At 47.8% G+C, this 14419-nt stretch overlaps 2 protein-coding genes across 2 annotated transcripts; one reads left to right on the top strand and one right to left on the bottom strand.

The window, feature by feature from the left end:
• Positions 1 to 8760: 8760 nt before the first annotated feature.
• On the top strand, positions 8761 to 10935 carry EMWEY_00031240 (hypothetical protein, conserved; the record flags this gene model as incomplete). The annotated part of the gene is made up of 1 exon (XM_013481703.1): positions 8761 to 10935. One exon carries the CDS (start codon positions 8761 to 8763, stop codon positions 10933 to 10935), a length of 2175 nt encoding a protein of 724 aa, XP_013337157.1.
• A 2066-nt stretch (positions 10936 to 13001) lies between these two features.
• On the bottom strand, positions 13002 to 14144 carry EMWEY_00031230 (hypothetical protein; the record flags this gene model as incomplete). Its single annotated transcript, XM_013481702.1, has 3 exons — positions 13002 to 13578; positions 13877 to 13993; positions 14110 to 14144. 3 exons carry the CDS (start codon positions 14142 to 14144, stop codon positions 13002 to 13004), a joined length of 729 nt encoding a protein of 242 aa, XP_013337156.1.
• Positions 14145 to 14419: the final 275 nt, after the last annotated feature.

Here is a 14419-nt window from a genome sequence, read left to right as displayed (position 1 = left end):
TATATATATATATATATATTATATATATAAATGCATGCATGGATAAATGTATATATCCATACATACCCTAGTAGATGATCTTCTTCTGGTCATTCTTCCTCCTGGTGCAGTTGCTGCTGCTGCTGCACCAGGTACCTGTAATGTAGATGCTGGTGCATGCGGTCTCTCTGTTGGTACATCTTGTATCTCTAAGAAATCCTCATCATGAATTTGTTTCTTTATTGTATTCAATGTTGGTGTACCTACATCCCTATATATATATATAAATAAGAAGAAAAAAAGAATAAATATATATAATAATAGTATAAAGGGTAATTATACATATATAATAAATTAATAATATTAACAATAATAATATCCATGATCTGCCGTGTCAGCATATACATATATACATGCATATTTACATATATATACATATACATATATATGCATGCAACTACTATACGTAAATACATGCATGCATGCATTTGTCTGTGTGTCTATTCAGGTGTATAGGCACCTTTTTTATATTATATACATCTCTATACAATAACAAGAAGCAGATGGTGTACAGTGTACATATGTCACAAGATAACAGCACCCAAGAGCGGCAGCTGCTGCAATAGTTGCAGCAGCAAATGAAGCAGCAGCAGTAACTGCTGCTGCTGCTGCTGCTGCTGCTGAAACAACAGCTACAGCTAACTCTGCAGCTACTGCAACATTTTCTATGACAAAAGCTACCATGTCGCTGCAGCAGCAGCAGCAGCAGCAGCATGAACATAAGGTGCCTATACACCCGAAATATACAACAGCAGCAAACAAACAACAACAAACAACAAAGAAGAACAGCAACAGCAACAGCAGCAGCAACAGCAGCAGCAGCAGCAGCAGCAGCAGCAATATACCTATTATTAACGAGTGCATCTTTTTCTTCAAAGTGGTCCAATTCATTCCAGAAACGAAATGCGGCCAATTCTTGAAAAATTTCTGCTGCACGGTGACGCCTATAAGAGGTCTGTATACGTGTTGCTGCACAGGTTTCCTCTGTATAAATAAGAAAAAAAAAGACAAAATATATACTTACTATTAATAATTAATATTAATATATATATTTATCTATTTAGTTCGTCAATATTCGCCTTTTTTCTAACTTTTTTATGAATATTCATGTTCTGCTTATGCACAGAAACACGAGCAGCTATAGAGTGTTTCTTATGCTAACTGTATGAATAGATGAGGTGTATATGCAGCCAATAAATAGTAAAATTGATGTACAATAATGAATATAATGTATTATAATATAAATAAGATAAATAAAAGGTTATAAATAGATAATAAATAATTGACTTACGACTATATGGCTTAACAGAGAAAGCACGAACCAATCTACCCATACCAGGGGCACACTGAAAATAACGATGGCCATGATAAGTTCCATCTGAATTTCCAATTCCTCTTTTATGGAATTCAACACCAACAACTGGTCCTGATAGATGTGCTGCTCCTGTTCCCCCCACTCCTTTTGATGGAGGAAATGTTCCTACATACTTTACTGTTGCAGGGAACCCATAAACAGCCACCTTATCCCCAACTTTAACCGTCATTTTTATATGAGAAGACAGCTGGGGGGTGTCTATATGATTAAGATATTCAAGAGGGAAGAAGGCGGATCCTCTATAAGATATGAGGAAAAGAAGAAAAGGGTAAGCGGCTAATGCAGCAGATGCTGCTGAGGATTAACGACAGATCCCTGGCTGTAATATAACAATGAAGCGATCGGCATTAGAAAAACAAACCATAAAGGAAAAGATAAACACCATGAAGGACGGAGGAATACTCCCTGCGCTCACGCATATTCCCGAGCGTCGGGAAACGCTGTCACTGACGACGAAACATCAAGAAGAAGATCGCTATGTTGTAAACTCGCAGCAGATTTATAAATTATCTACTTTTATTCTGCTGCTTGTTATTTCTCGTCTTCCCATTACCGTACGGAGGCACATAACGGCTGACGAGCTTCCGGGTGTACCTGCAGCACCAAGTTCAGACGCAGTGCCCTCAAAAACCGCCAAAATTCCTCTCCTCAAGAATAATATACACTCAAACAGGAAGCAATTGCCTCAAACAAAGTCTTCAGGAGGTTTTCTCAGCAAAAGCGCTCGCCTACGGGGCCCTCTCCTGCTGCAGCGAGCCTCTAGAGGAGCAAGCCGCGCTAGGTTCAGGGTGTAGCGCAGCACAATCCGTAGGGAAAGCTTACACCTTTTCAAGGTTTCCGGGGAAATATCAACTTGCTCAGAGGCAACAATGCAAAATATTCAAAGAAAAACACAACAATTCCCTCTATGTTCTACAAACCGCCTCACAGCCCCGATTTGGGGGCCGCAGCGCCACTCATGCCCACAGCGCAGCAGGCTCGATAAGGACGCAACTCGCCTTTGTTTGCATTGATGCCCATTTTCAGGGAAACAATGAAGCAATGAGACAGTGCCCCTCAGCGACACGCAATGCTCGGTAGATACAAATGGGTGGCTAATACCGCTAGTTGTTCCCTCACTGTGATGACAGACAGGTAGAGTTGCCCTTTTCCCGTTAAGATATCAGCGTCTTCCCAGTGCACTTGGCAGTCCAGTTGGTCAGTTGACGAATGCTCAGCCCTTAGGTGCAGGGTTCAATTCCTGCTGTTGCCGTATCCTCCGACTTTTAGAACAGGGGTGTTCGATTCCCAGCGGGAGTGCACAGAACAGTTGTTGGTTGCGACGGCAGCTGCAGCAGTACGCAGAAGTAACTCAAGCAGCTAGGCACAAGCGAAAGAGCGTGTAGCGAGACGGCAGGTGTAGCTATCCCTCCCATACAATGCTGCTTTTCAGGAACTTCGACTCGTTGTACAACGACGCGCAGTGGCCACGCACAACAAAGATATTACCCACTGCGCCCGGCGGAACAACAAACGAAGTGTATTTGGGTATAATGAGCCGCCGAAGACTTCACGGCAGAGATTAGGGGCGCGGGCACTATTTAAAAAGCCACGCCGTGGAAGAGCAGCTCACCGCTGAGTGTCAGGCTGTGGTTTCCCTTCAGAAGTTTAATGCAGCTAAACGCAGGGAGGATGCACAGCATATTGTGTGCATCTCTTGGTTAAGTTTCATAATATTGGCATTTCGTGCTTGCTTGGTTTAACAAATGGAGCAACTGATGCACTAGCCGAGACTTTCGTCTTCCACTCCCTGCAATCGTCATACAATTCCCGTTATTAGCTCCCATCCATAGTTTTCCTGTTCAGTCTGCTCCTCGCTAGCATAGTGGGGGCATCCGAAGGAATTACATTGAGGCGGCCAAATTGAGGAGGCGCGCACGTTCCGCTTTTTGTGTGTTTGCACAAGTGAAGGCCTGATCGCAAAACCCGTTCGGTCTCCTGCATCCCCATGCTTCAGGGGACCCTTCCGCTCCGCCTGCAGCTGTCGAGTACCTGCTTACAGTCTTGTGGCTGGCGGTCATTGCCCTCCCCCATCCTTGGGTGTTGGCATGCGGTAACTCCACAGAGTTTAGGGAGGCCCAAAAGGCCGCGGGGTAAACAACCGGCGAGGCTGTCGCTGCCCATTTTTCTATTGAGCTCCTCCCTTGTATTCGTTTTCCTCCCCATTACACTTCTTAATTTTCGGCGCATCTGCGTGCTACAGTTCCCTGAGTTTCTCATGCGCCTTCTTTGGTCTTATCATGACCATGCTACGGCGGGCCATACAGGACAAATGAAGATGTACCTGGCCGTCCAACAACACTTTTATTGGCTTGGATTAATCCTTACGTCAGGCCTCCATTTGGTCCTGTGTCCATTGTCGGGCCCCCAAGGGCATCAATCGGGAGCGAGCGGAATTCCTTCGAATTCTCCATATATCATTTCGACGCTGGAGTCTTGTTAGCTTGGATTTCATCACGACACAGTCCTTGCCCTTGTTAATAAAACGGCGCACGTGTTCCCCACGACACAGACTGCAAAGACAGCGGACAGGATTGAAGTCCCATTGTTATCTGCACCCGCGATTCTGGTTCCGCGATTTGCTAACCACTGAAAGGGACAGTGACTTCAAGGCGGTGTGTTCCAACAGCGGTGCAAAGGCTTCAATTAAAGCGATGCCGTGGCTTTGTACCATCAAACGGAGAGACAGAATGAGAAGGAAAACCCGACGCTAGATCAAATGTTGTGCATCTCCATCGTCTATGATAAACACGAGTGGGAACTGCTCTTCCCTGTTGAGTGAAGGCTGTACAGCATGATTATTGGGCAAGGGGTTATTGCCTACTTAGATGATATTCTTGTTTACAGTAGTGTTATACCCTCACATGCTGATCTGCTTAGAAAGGTGTTAGGCATTCTACTGGAGCGCCAGTTCTACCCAAAGTTGAGCAGATGCAAATTTGCTAGGCAAGAGTTGACATACATACAATTATACATTTAGTGCGGAAGGGATAAAGCCGGCAGCCGATAAAGTTTCGGCCATTAGGGTATGGCCGGAAACTTTAACTAATGAGACTCAAGTGCGGCAGTTTTTGGGAACTGTTAACTACTGTAGGATGTTTATGGAACCGGATTTTGCAACGGTGGCCAGGCCGTTGGTAGAGCATACACGAAAGGGGGCCCCTTTTCAGTGGACCGCTGAGCATACACAAGCGGTACGGAGACTAAAACAGCGTCTTATCGACTTCACGACTTTGCAGGTGCCTGATACTACCAAACCCTTCGAATTATATTCCGATGCTTCAGGATACGCAGTGGGTGCAGTATTGGAGCAGGAAGGTCAGCCGATTGGTCTCCTGAGCCAGGTATTGTCCCCGGCTCAGACAAGATATTCCATATACGATCAGGAACTCTGGCGTTGGTCACCGCTCTTTCCAAATGGGCTCATCTGCTGATGGTCTCTAAAGTAGAGGCATATACGGACCATCAGGCCCTGACATACCTTCAGCAGCTCAAGGCTTCAAAGCCTTTAAGAGGCCGGACTGCCAGATGGTTGTTCTTCCTTGCCGTGTTTCCGGATCTCACCATTACGTTCTTGCCTGTGATGAGCAACCGGGTAGCTGATGCGTTAACTGGGATCCCTTGTGACTCCCCGGAATCCAGTACCTCGGCTTCCTCTACAGTCACCCACAACTCGGCGCCAGAGCTTGTCGCCACGTTGGTACAAGTGGCAAACTCAGCAAGCTCCCCCACCAGAACCAGGGAGCGAAGTGTCAACTACAGGGAGTTAGCGGGTCTGCGTGGGCGAGCTTCACAAAGGCGGCAGACCACACCGCCTTCACGTTCAGCGGCAACTCCCCTTCACGCAGGAGCCCTTTCCGTTCGCACTGGACCACCTACAGGGGAACCACAGCAGACAGATGTTCAAGTAGCCGGATCACGACGGGGGAATCAGTCACGGCCCACTTCCCCTTCGCTTTCTTTGGACTGGCTGGTTGCGTATCCCAGGTGTCCAGTATTTGGTAGCCCCCATGAGGCGGCAGCCCCCAGGCAAGGGGAGCCTGTGCAGGTCGACTTTCAGCAATGACGATATTACTTTCGATTTGTCTTCCCTTACCTCCAGATCTGTATTAATGGTGTTTGGTTGGTTTGTGTACCTCACTTCCCAGAATTTTTAACTCATGTCCTATTCGAGAATCATGATCATGTCACTGCGGGGCACAGGGGCCAAAAGAAGACGTATATTGCATTAAGTAGGCGGTATTATTGGCCGGGCATGCGGGCCTATACCACCGCGTATGTTGGATCCTGTGTACAATGTCGGGCTTCTAAGTCCGTTTCCCAGAAACCCGCGGGGCTTTTACAACAGTTGATGATTCCGTCCCGGCGATGGAGCCATGTTAATCTGGATTTTACCACTGGTTTACCGCTTACCCTCTCTGGAAATGGTGCCATCATCGCCCTGGTTGATTCACCGAGTAAGACGGCCCATTTTATACCCACCAAGATATACTGCGACGAAGTTGGGTCACCTACAGCGGCTGGAGCACAGCGTCGCGCTCACTAAAGTAGCCAGCAAGGAGTGGTTCCCAAAGCGTTTTTGCTTGGTCATGCGGGCCCACATTTGACAGAGTTTCCCCACCGGGTGCACTACAAGCGGCTCCTTGACTGGCTAGTGGTCTGGACACTGCGTGGGCCTACGGTAGCCAGATGCTGCTAGCTAGCAACAGTAATGAACGCTGTTGTTGTTAGAGGTTTGCCCTTGCCAATTCGTTTCCCTCTTCTGGTGTTCAGAATTGAGGTCCGTCTCGGGGCCTCCGTCGTTTTCCTGGGTGCACCTATCAGTTGTAGGGTAGCCAAGCAGTTAGTGAAAAGTGTGGGAGACAAGTGCAGCACTGTCCGTTTTTCTGAGTTTTACAGAAAGTATGCGCGCGAGTGTGCTCCCATGAAGACACGACGAAGCCACCTATATACAACCAGTAGGTACAGGTTTGGGCCCTAAGGACCTCGTAGGTTACAGAAACTGGTCGTCGCCTTTACCAGCGGCCAGTAACAATCAATCCCCCCACAATAACAGCACACACACCGAGAGAAATGTACCACTGGTGATTTCTGGTGGGGTTCTATGTCCCCTGACAGTTGAGGTCGTCAAAGGACTCCAGCAATGCGGGTGACTGCCGGCAAGGTGGTTGCTCCCGATGACCAAACATTCAATCATTTCTACCCTGCCTTTGCTCTACACTTACCTGTGTCTTCAACGGCTTTGAAATATAACCGACGAAAAAAGTAAACCTTTGCCTAGACAGACCTGTGGTGCACTTTCCATATACAGTTTCCAGCAGATATCTGGGAAAGATTTGAGACAACGGCCACCAGTTGAAATCGAGGACTTTTGGTGCTTTGCAGCAGCCTATTACTGCTTCTGCTGTGGGATTTGCCCTGTTACTGCAGTAACGAATTGCTGCATCTGGACAGCAAACTGTGCGGCGGCGAGCTGAACAAGTTGAGAAAGCTGGATAGAGCGCTGTGGCCTTGGCTAATTGACGACGTCACCAACGTACTTGGTGGAAGAATTTTCTTTGAAGAGGCAGATGACGCCTTTTCTGGTCTGCGTGCACTTGAGTAAAGGAAAATCTGCTGGAAGTTTCGTTAGGTCCGTGGTAACTTCGTGCTACTAAACTTTTCACGGTCCCGCGATATTAAGCCCCATGAAGTCGTGTACGGCGGGCCACAGTGCTGTTCAAAAAGCAGGAGAACCATTTGGATTAACACAAGCACCAGCTGTAGTATCGCTGTCAGTACTATCAGCAGCAGCTGTGGCTTGGCCCCTCAAGTTTCAAATAGTGTCGCTGGGCAGGGCGTTGACGCTCTGTTTTAAACATGTGTTGGATTTGAGTCCAATATATGTAGATTCAATCTGTAAATTTGTGCAAACCTATGTGGGTGAAGACCAGTTGATCTCAATTTCACCCGGCACTGTTTGCCTCCACTGGCTGCTCCCTGGGCTTCGTGTGGAAAAAGTAGAGCGAGTTCAAAGATATATAACCGTACTCCAGGCATTTGTAATCACACCTAATCTGCAAAATTATATTCCACATCTTCACCGGTAGCAGATTCCCACAGTTTATGTTCTGATGAGCCGCATTCCTCGTACCGAATCTCACCGCCATAAATGCTCGGGGAGCAAAATGATGCCTCTGCTTGGAGGCTACTATCGAGGTTCCAGGAACGATGTTGAGTTTGCTATAGTGAACGATCCAACTGTCTTCATATGGATTTGGGGTATGTTTGCCCAGCTATTTGTTTTGGGCTTCACCACATTTGCTGCACTTCAGTAACCGGGCTGTGCAGTGACGATGCCGCAAAACCCAAATGCAATTGTGTACTGTCTGGAATGTACAATAGTGTACATACTTGGAGATATTACTTTAAAGGACTACACAATTTTGGATGGCAGCATGGTGAGCGATGCTAGGAGCACAAGAGGACCGCCTGACAGCTCAGCTCAACCGCACATTGCGGCAATCGGGTAAGGCTCCAGCCAACAGAAACGTTTAAGGCTGATAGAGCCCCTTGTTTAGACTGTATATAGTATACGTAACGTAAATAGCTCGGAATAATCAAAATGAACTAATTAGCTTGGGAAGTTAGGGATGGCGGGAAATCGTGGTCAACGGTCAGCTCGAGTGGGCAGAGCACAGGGGTGAATGGACAGACGTCGGTGAAACCCTTAGAAATTTGGGTTAGAAAATATAAAACCCACCCGTAACACCATTTAAATACCACTATTTTCGGTGGTTATTGTGGATGGTTTCATTTTATCGACAGATATCTCAGGAAACCGCCACGTCACGGCCATCCGCTGTGCTCGTCGTGAAATGTCTTCCTGCAAGCTGCCCGTCCATCAAGCAGGGCGGCTGTCTGTGTCCCGCGACAATACAACTACAACCATTTTCTTCGAATACTAGAGTATGGTTTGATACTTCTGTTTGAACCGATTAATAAACCGTTCTGTTTTCTTGTCAATTGTGTCGGCGGTGCCGAGTTAAGGCAGAAGAATCTCGAGGCGGGTGGCTATAAGGCTCAAGCGATTTCGCACTGTTGAAGTCCGCAGTCTTAGACGCTACCGGCCAACAGTGTTAGCTACTTTTCCGTTTCAGTTCATCTTTATGTTTGATTTGATATAGACGTCGCACCAGAGGCACTTGTCTGGCGGAGCTGCACCTGAGCTCCGGTTCTGAACTCACGGATTTGTTTCGAGCTGCAGGCTGCAACAGTTTTGTTCTGCCGTCCACAGCACATCTATCGTTGAGGATCTGTTTATTTGAATGAAACAGGGCATTATGGAGCCTGTTCTTGACGTGGATAAGGGGCCTTCACGAGTCTCTCGTCTGCGGATGATGCTCATACCTGCTCTTACACATCCAAAGAATGCTGAGATCACCGTCGCCGCGGAGCCCCCAATTGCCTTCGTAGGCCCCAAAGTGTTTATTTGCCGCAGACGCACAGACGGTACAACGCCTCCAACCGGCCCGCTGAAAGCCATTCAAACTGTTTTCCGCAAACTCAAGACGAAACAGCGGAAAGGGGCGGAGAACACAAACCACCACCAGCAGCAGGAGCTGACAGCCTCAAACGTTCCAACTCCCCAAACAGAGACGCAGTCGTATACCACTGAGCCCCCATCTGACAGGCTTGCTCAGGAGCAGGACGCCGACAACTCTCTCCATGGGACTGACGGCAACAGCAACGGCACTAAGCAGATCACAGAAACAACTGGACAAGAGAACGAGCACTCGTTTGATGATATTCCGCATACTGTGATGCCCGGCATGAAGAATGGATTCGCACTTCCCCATGACTGCCCGACAATCATAGAAGGGGAGGAATGGGGCTCAGGGGACTGTAGCGACCCAGAGGAAGCAACGCCACAGCCCCATAGATGCACACAGGCGACATCATCGTCACATGCACTGGCAGAAGATGTAGGTGCTTCTGCTACATTAGAATCAACCCCGACGCATATGCAAACTCCCACCATCGATGGTTCCGTCCTCCAGTCTGGTGCTGCTATGAAAGACAAACAACATAGGTGCCCAGGGAGAAAAGCAGACTGGAGCTGGCAGGCAGTTCTGAGTGCCCCCTTTAAAGCAAGCAAAAAGCAATTGGCTTATTTGAATCATCCCTTCATGGACTGTACTTGTGAAGCACTTCATCGTGAACCCGACTGTGCACAACACTTGCAGCCAGCGGCGACTCAACAGCCAGATGAAGCAGTTAATGCACCTTCAAAAGAATCATCTCTCATAGGGCAATCGAATGATACAAGTGGCGAGGCCGAACAAAACAGAGCTGCAGGTGAGCGTCTCCACAACCCTTCGGGAACTCCGCCTCAGTTACAAGGACGAAGGCAAAGAGAAGGGGAATCAAACAGTGGGGGTTCGTCTTCGGTAATTGCCGGCTTCATGGAAAAGGTGGTTTCCGTTTTGGAAGGATCTGCAGCCATATTGAGCTCTTGTGGTACAGCTGATATTATTGATGAGAGTCAGCTGGTGGTATCCAATGCACGCATGGCCACCAGGAGCCGCCAGGGTTCACCATCTTCCCGCAACAGCAAGACAACAGTATATCAAAGCAATGGAAGCGCTCCCAGCCTCCAGATGCAGGAAAAGCAGCAGTCAAACGTAGATTCTGAGGTCAAATGCTCGCCTAGTGCTCAATTCGTTCCTGTCCAGCCCACACCAAACGAGGACGAAGAAACACGTAATCATAGCTGTTCTCCAGGCGAAGACAACACAGGAACGGATGTGAAAGGTGAATACAAAAACAGCGAAAAAGACGAGAAAATTAAAGGCCAAGAACCCCCCAAGAAAAGCGCACAGAGCGAGGTACCTGCAGCCTCAGAAAAGACGTTTCCCTGTGTAGACAAAGCAGAAAGCAAAAGCGTAAGTTGCCTCACGGACGAGCAGGAAGCGAACATCGACTTGTCCAGTCATTTCCCGATTCATGATGCGTTTTCAACAGAAGTGCAGTTGCCAAAAGTGCCATCGAGCATAGTTAAACAACCTACAATGTTTCCTAAGGCCGCCGTAATGAGGTTTTCTGGTTCCTACATCACAGCATGCACAGCCGAAGGGGCGCGTGTGCACATCCAACATTTCGAGAGCAATAAGGCACACATAGTGAACATTGCGAGGTGTACGACGACATTTGCTGGCCTTGACAAAGCCCGACATGCACTCAATAAAACCACGTGGGATCAGCAAGCATCTGGGGAGATCCAAGCTCACAGCGTAGTGTTGAATGCATGCCTTGACGCAGCCACAAAGAACATGCAAACAAGCCCATGCAAATCGGCCGCACGCATTCACAACGAGGAACTTATAGAAAACAAGGCAACAAATTCGCCTCTTCGAAGCTTGATAATGATATCGGAGAAAAAAGAACATGGCCAATTGCATCCTCCTCTCCCAAAGGTTGAAAATTTCACAGAGGAAAATTAGAGGTAGGACGGACATCCAGCTGATCGTGTTCTAACTGAATGTACCTCAGGTATATTCACATTTTAGATTATTTTAAGCAGAAGGGAGCTCGTCTCGCCTGCCTTTTTATGCCTCCTAATATGCAGATTTTAGATTATTTTAAGCAGAAGCGAGATAGTCTCGCCTGCCACATTCTGCCTTCTACGTGGGACTGCTTCCCGCCCAAGGTGGCGATTGATAGACGGGTAAGGGAGTTAAAGGTGGACGTGCAGACAGAAATTATACTGACAAAAAATGGAGTACAGGCGAGAGCAACAAGTCCCTAGGTTGAAGTATCAAGTGGATGGCGCTATCGCCACAGCCGAAAGTATTTATGCAAGCAGCAATAGCATTGTTTCTTTGTGCCCATTTTTCCACTTGTTTTATATCTGTGATCGGGACTGACAACACCAGCGGAACCAGCCAGTTCCAACAATTAAAGGAATAGCAATTACAATAAATGCAGTGCACACCAGTCCAGCGGCCTCAGATTTGCCGTAGGGCGATCCTTTACTTTATTTCCTTCCTATCATTTTTTTCTCAAGAAACCCAACAGAGGCTGATAATTTAATCTTTTTATTTTTTTCCCACCACGCATAAACGTGGGGGCAAACACTGCATATTTTACATATACATATTCATGCATTAATAGGGGCTTCGACACATTTTTTGTTTATTTTCGTACATAAATGTATATATCGCCGGAGGATGGGCCTATGTTTGAGTACTGTTCATAATTACGTGCAGACTGCACACATATGATTGATACCATAGGTAGGTTGTAGTCTTAACGTACGCTGACTGTATGCTTCGAAGGAAGTACGGGCTGACTCACACAAGCTTTGGTAGCTTTGAGACGACATAAATATAATGCGTCCGTGGTATTAAGGGGCCTTTGACGATAACTGCAAGAGGAAGCAAACTAGACTGGCTTCTCGTTAAGCTCTTACCAATGTCCGCCTTACATTCGAGTTGAAAATGGCCTTAGCTGTACAACTTTCCTCGTGTGCGAACCTATACAAGTTCCTGTTGAAAGATACACGTAGGACACATCTACTTTTACATGCATACTTATATATTATATACTATACACTGCTTTATATAAAAGAGCGAGTCATGGGGTAGCTCTGCCCAAGAAAGGTCGTCAACCCGACCAGACTAATTAAATCATCAACCAGCCCTGCAGCTATGTAGACTCGTTTCCTGCTTTCTGGAAATCATTAGGGAGGCTGGTCGTGCGGCCACCACCTTGTTTCTGTCTCGCTGCCCCCAGGCTCTGTGTGCCGTACAAAACTCACTGCTGGACGACCGCAACAGCAGCAGTGGCAGCAGCAGCAGCGGGAGAATCAGCAGTAGAGGCGGGAGCAGCAACAGCAACAGCTAAAGGAACTGCTCTTGGAGTCCGTGAATTCCGCAACACGGTATTGAAGCTATGACCCTCCAATGTCCCTGAGAAGGTTCTTAAGGGTCGACGCAGCCCCGTCAGTGGCCTCGAGACGGGTATAGAAGCACCCAGTAGTAGGTGTTCTACACTAGAAGCTCGGCTTACCCAAGGAGAAGGGTGTATAGTTCTAGAGGGTGTGGGAATGTTACGGCTAGCAGTCACTCCTGTGGGCCCCCAATGAGGAATACCCTGGCCGCGAAAACTCTCTTCTCCAGGCCACATTGCCGGCCGCTGTGCAGATACACGAGCGGATAGCACCGGAAGACGATCCCCCAAACCTGATGCAGATCCGGATCCTGATCCCAGCTCTGGTGTTGGCTCCGGCTTCGACTCCAATTCGGATGCAGGTTTCAACATGACGTCAGACGAACCATCACCAGACACAGCTGCCACTTCGCTGGCTGTTCCACCAGTGCCCGTGCTACTGCTGCTGCTGCTGCTGGTATTGCTGCTGCTTTTCGTTTCCTCAGGACCTGCATCAGCCACAACAGTGGCGACGTATCCCCCAGAAGCAGCAGGAGCAGGCTCTACAAAAACTTGGGTTGTGTGTGACTCTCTTGGGGTTCGGGCACTCCATCGAAGCCTTGTCGATGAGGAAGTATTCTCAAGTGTATTTCCGGAGGTTGCTGCTTCTGCTGCCAATGTAACTGTAGCGGTTGCTGTCGCTGTTGTTGCTGCTGCTGTTGTTGTTGTTGCTGCTGCTGTTTCTGTCAATATTTTCTCTTCTGCTGTTGCTGTCGCTATTTTTGCTTCTGCTGCTTCTGTTATCGGTGTACTTGTTGTTGCTGGCGTTGTTTTGGTTGTTGTTGTTGCTGTTGTTGCTGTTGTTGTTGTTGTTGTTGTTGTTGTTGTTGTTGTTGTTGTTGTTGTTGTTGTTGTTGTTGTTGTTGTTGCGTTTCTTGTTCTTGTCCTTGTTCTTGACGTTCGTGTTGACGCTGCTGTTGCTGCTTCTGCTGCTACTGTTTTTGCTGCTGTAGTTGCTGCTGTTGCTGCTGCTGTTGGTGCCATTTTCGTTGTCGTTGTTCTTTTCGGTCTCGTTGTTGCGCCTGTTGTTTCTGTCGCTGCTGTTGTTGTGGTTGTTGTTATTGTTGCTGGTGTTGCTGCTGCTGTTCTTGCTGCTGCTGTGGTTGCTGTTTCTGTTGTCGCATGTGAGGGTGGTAGAAGCTGCTCTGGCGTACTTTCTGACGGAGACGGTGTGGATGCATTGGTGGTGATACCCAAATTTGCATGCTGTTGTGTGTTTCTGCTCTGGTTGAAGCTTTGCGGGGTTGGGATAGCTACCTGCCTGTAGGAGGCTCTACTGCTGCTCCGTTGGGGTAAAATTCCTGCATGAGTGCTGTCGAGGGCCTTGGAAGCGAGGACAAAAAGAATTAAAAACATAAAAGGCAGCCGTCTCTTCAGCAAAAACGGGGAGAAACTAAAGTGAACACACGGCTGTGCACTCACGGAGAACAGCCCCACGCGACTCATTGTGGTTACCTCTTCTTCTCTTCGAGACAAACAAATTCAATAGTGACATCAATCAACAAAATACCTCTGCCTGGGCCGTCCCCCACAACTACCTGCGCCCCCCGCTGCGTCACGGACTCCCACGGGCTGTAAATAAACAACCCTATGAGAGAGCACCACACACACAACTCGTTTCCACTCTTCCTTGGCCTTTCCTTTTGCAACAAAACAATAAGAAACAGCAATATATCTCTGGCGGTCACTGGAGGTCGGCAGCAACTCCACAGAGCCCAGTCATGTGAAACACACGCAAAGCGGTTTGTGTTAGCGCTATCTTGCTGTTCCCACTCCTATTCCCTCGACTTCCTTTGATGAAGCCGAAGGCCAGTAGGCGGTGAAGGACCTGCACGCGCTGCGCGGGTTTGAGTGAGTTTTGAGTTCTGGAGTGAGTAGTGTGAAGGTCACGGGGGCTTTAAAAAATCAATTGACAGGGAGAAGAAATACTTCGTGCATCTCAAAATTCATTAGGGAATACACATGGGGGAAAATTCGGGGATTTACCCCTTTTATGTG

Source organism: Eimeria maxima, genomic scaffold (assembly GCF_000499605.1).
Source record: "Eimeria maxima Weybridge genomic scaffold, Emw_scaff392, whole genome shotgun sequence".
Taxonomy (NCBI): Eukaryota; Apicomplexa; class Conoidasida; order Eucoccidiorida; family Eimeriidae; genus Eimeria; species Eimeria maxima.
This window is presented reverse-complemented; position numbering and strand designations above follow the sequence as displayed.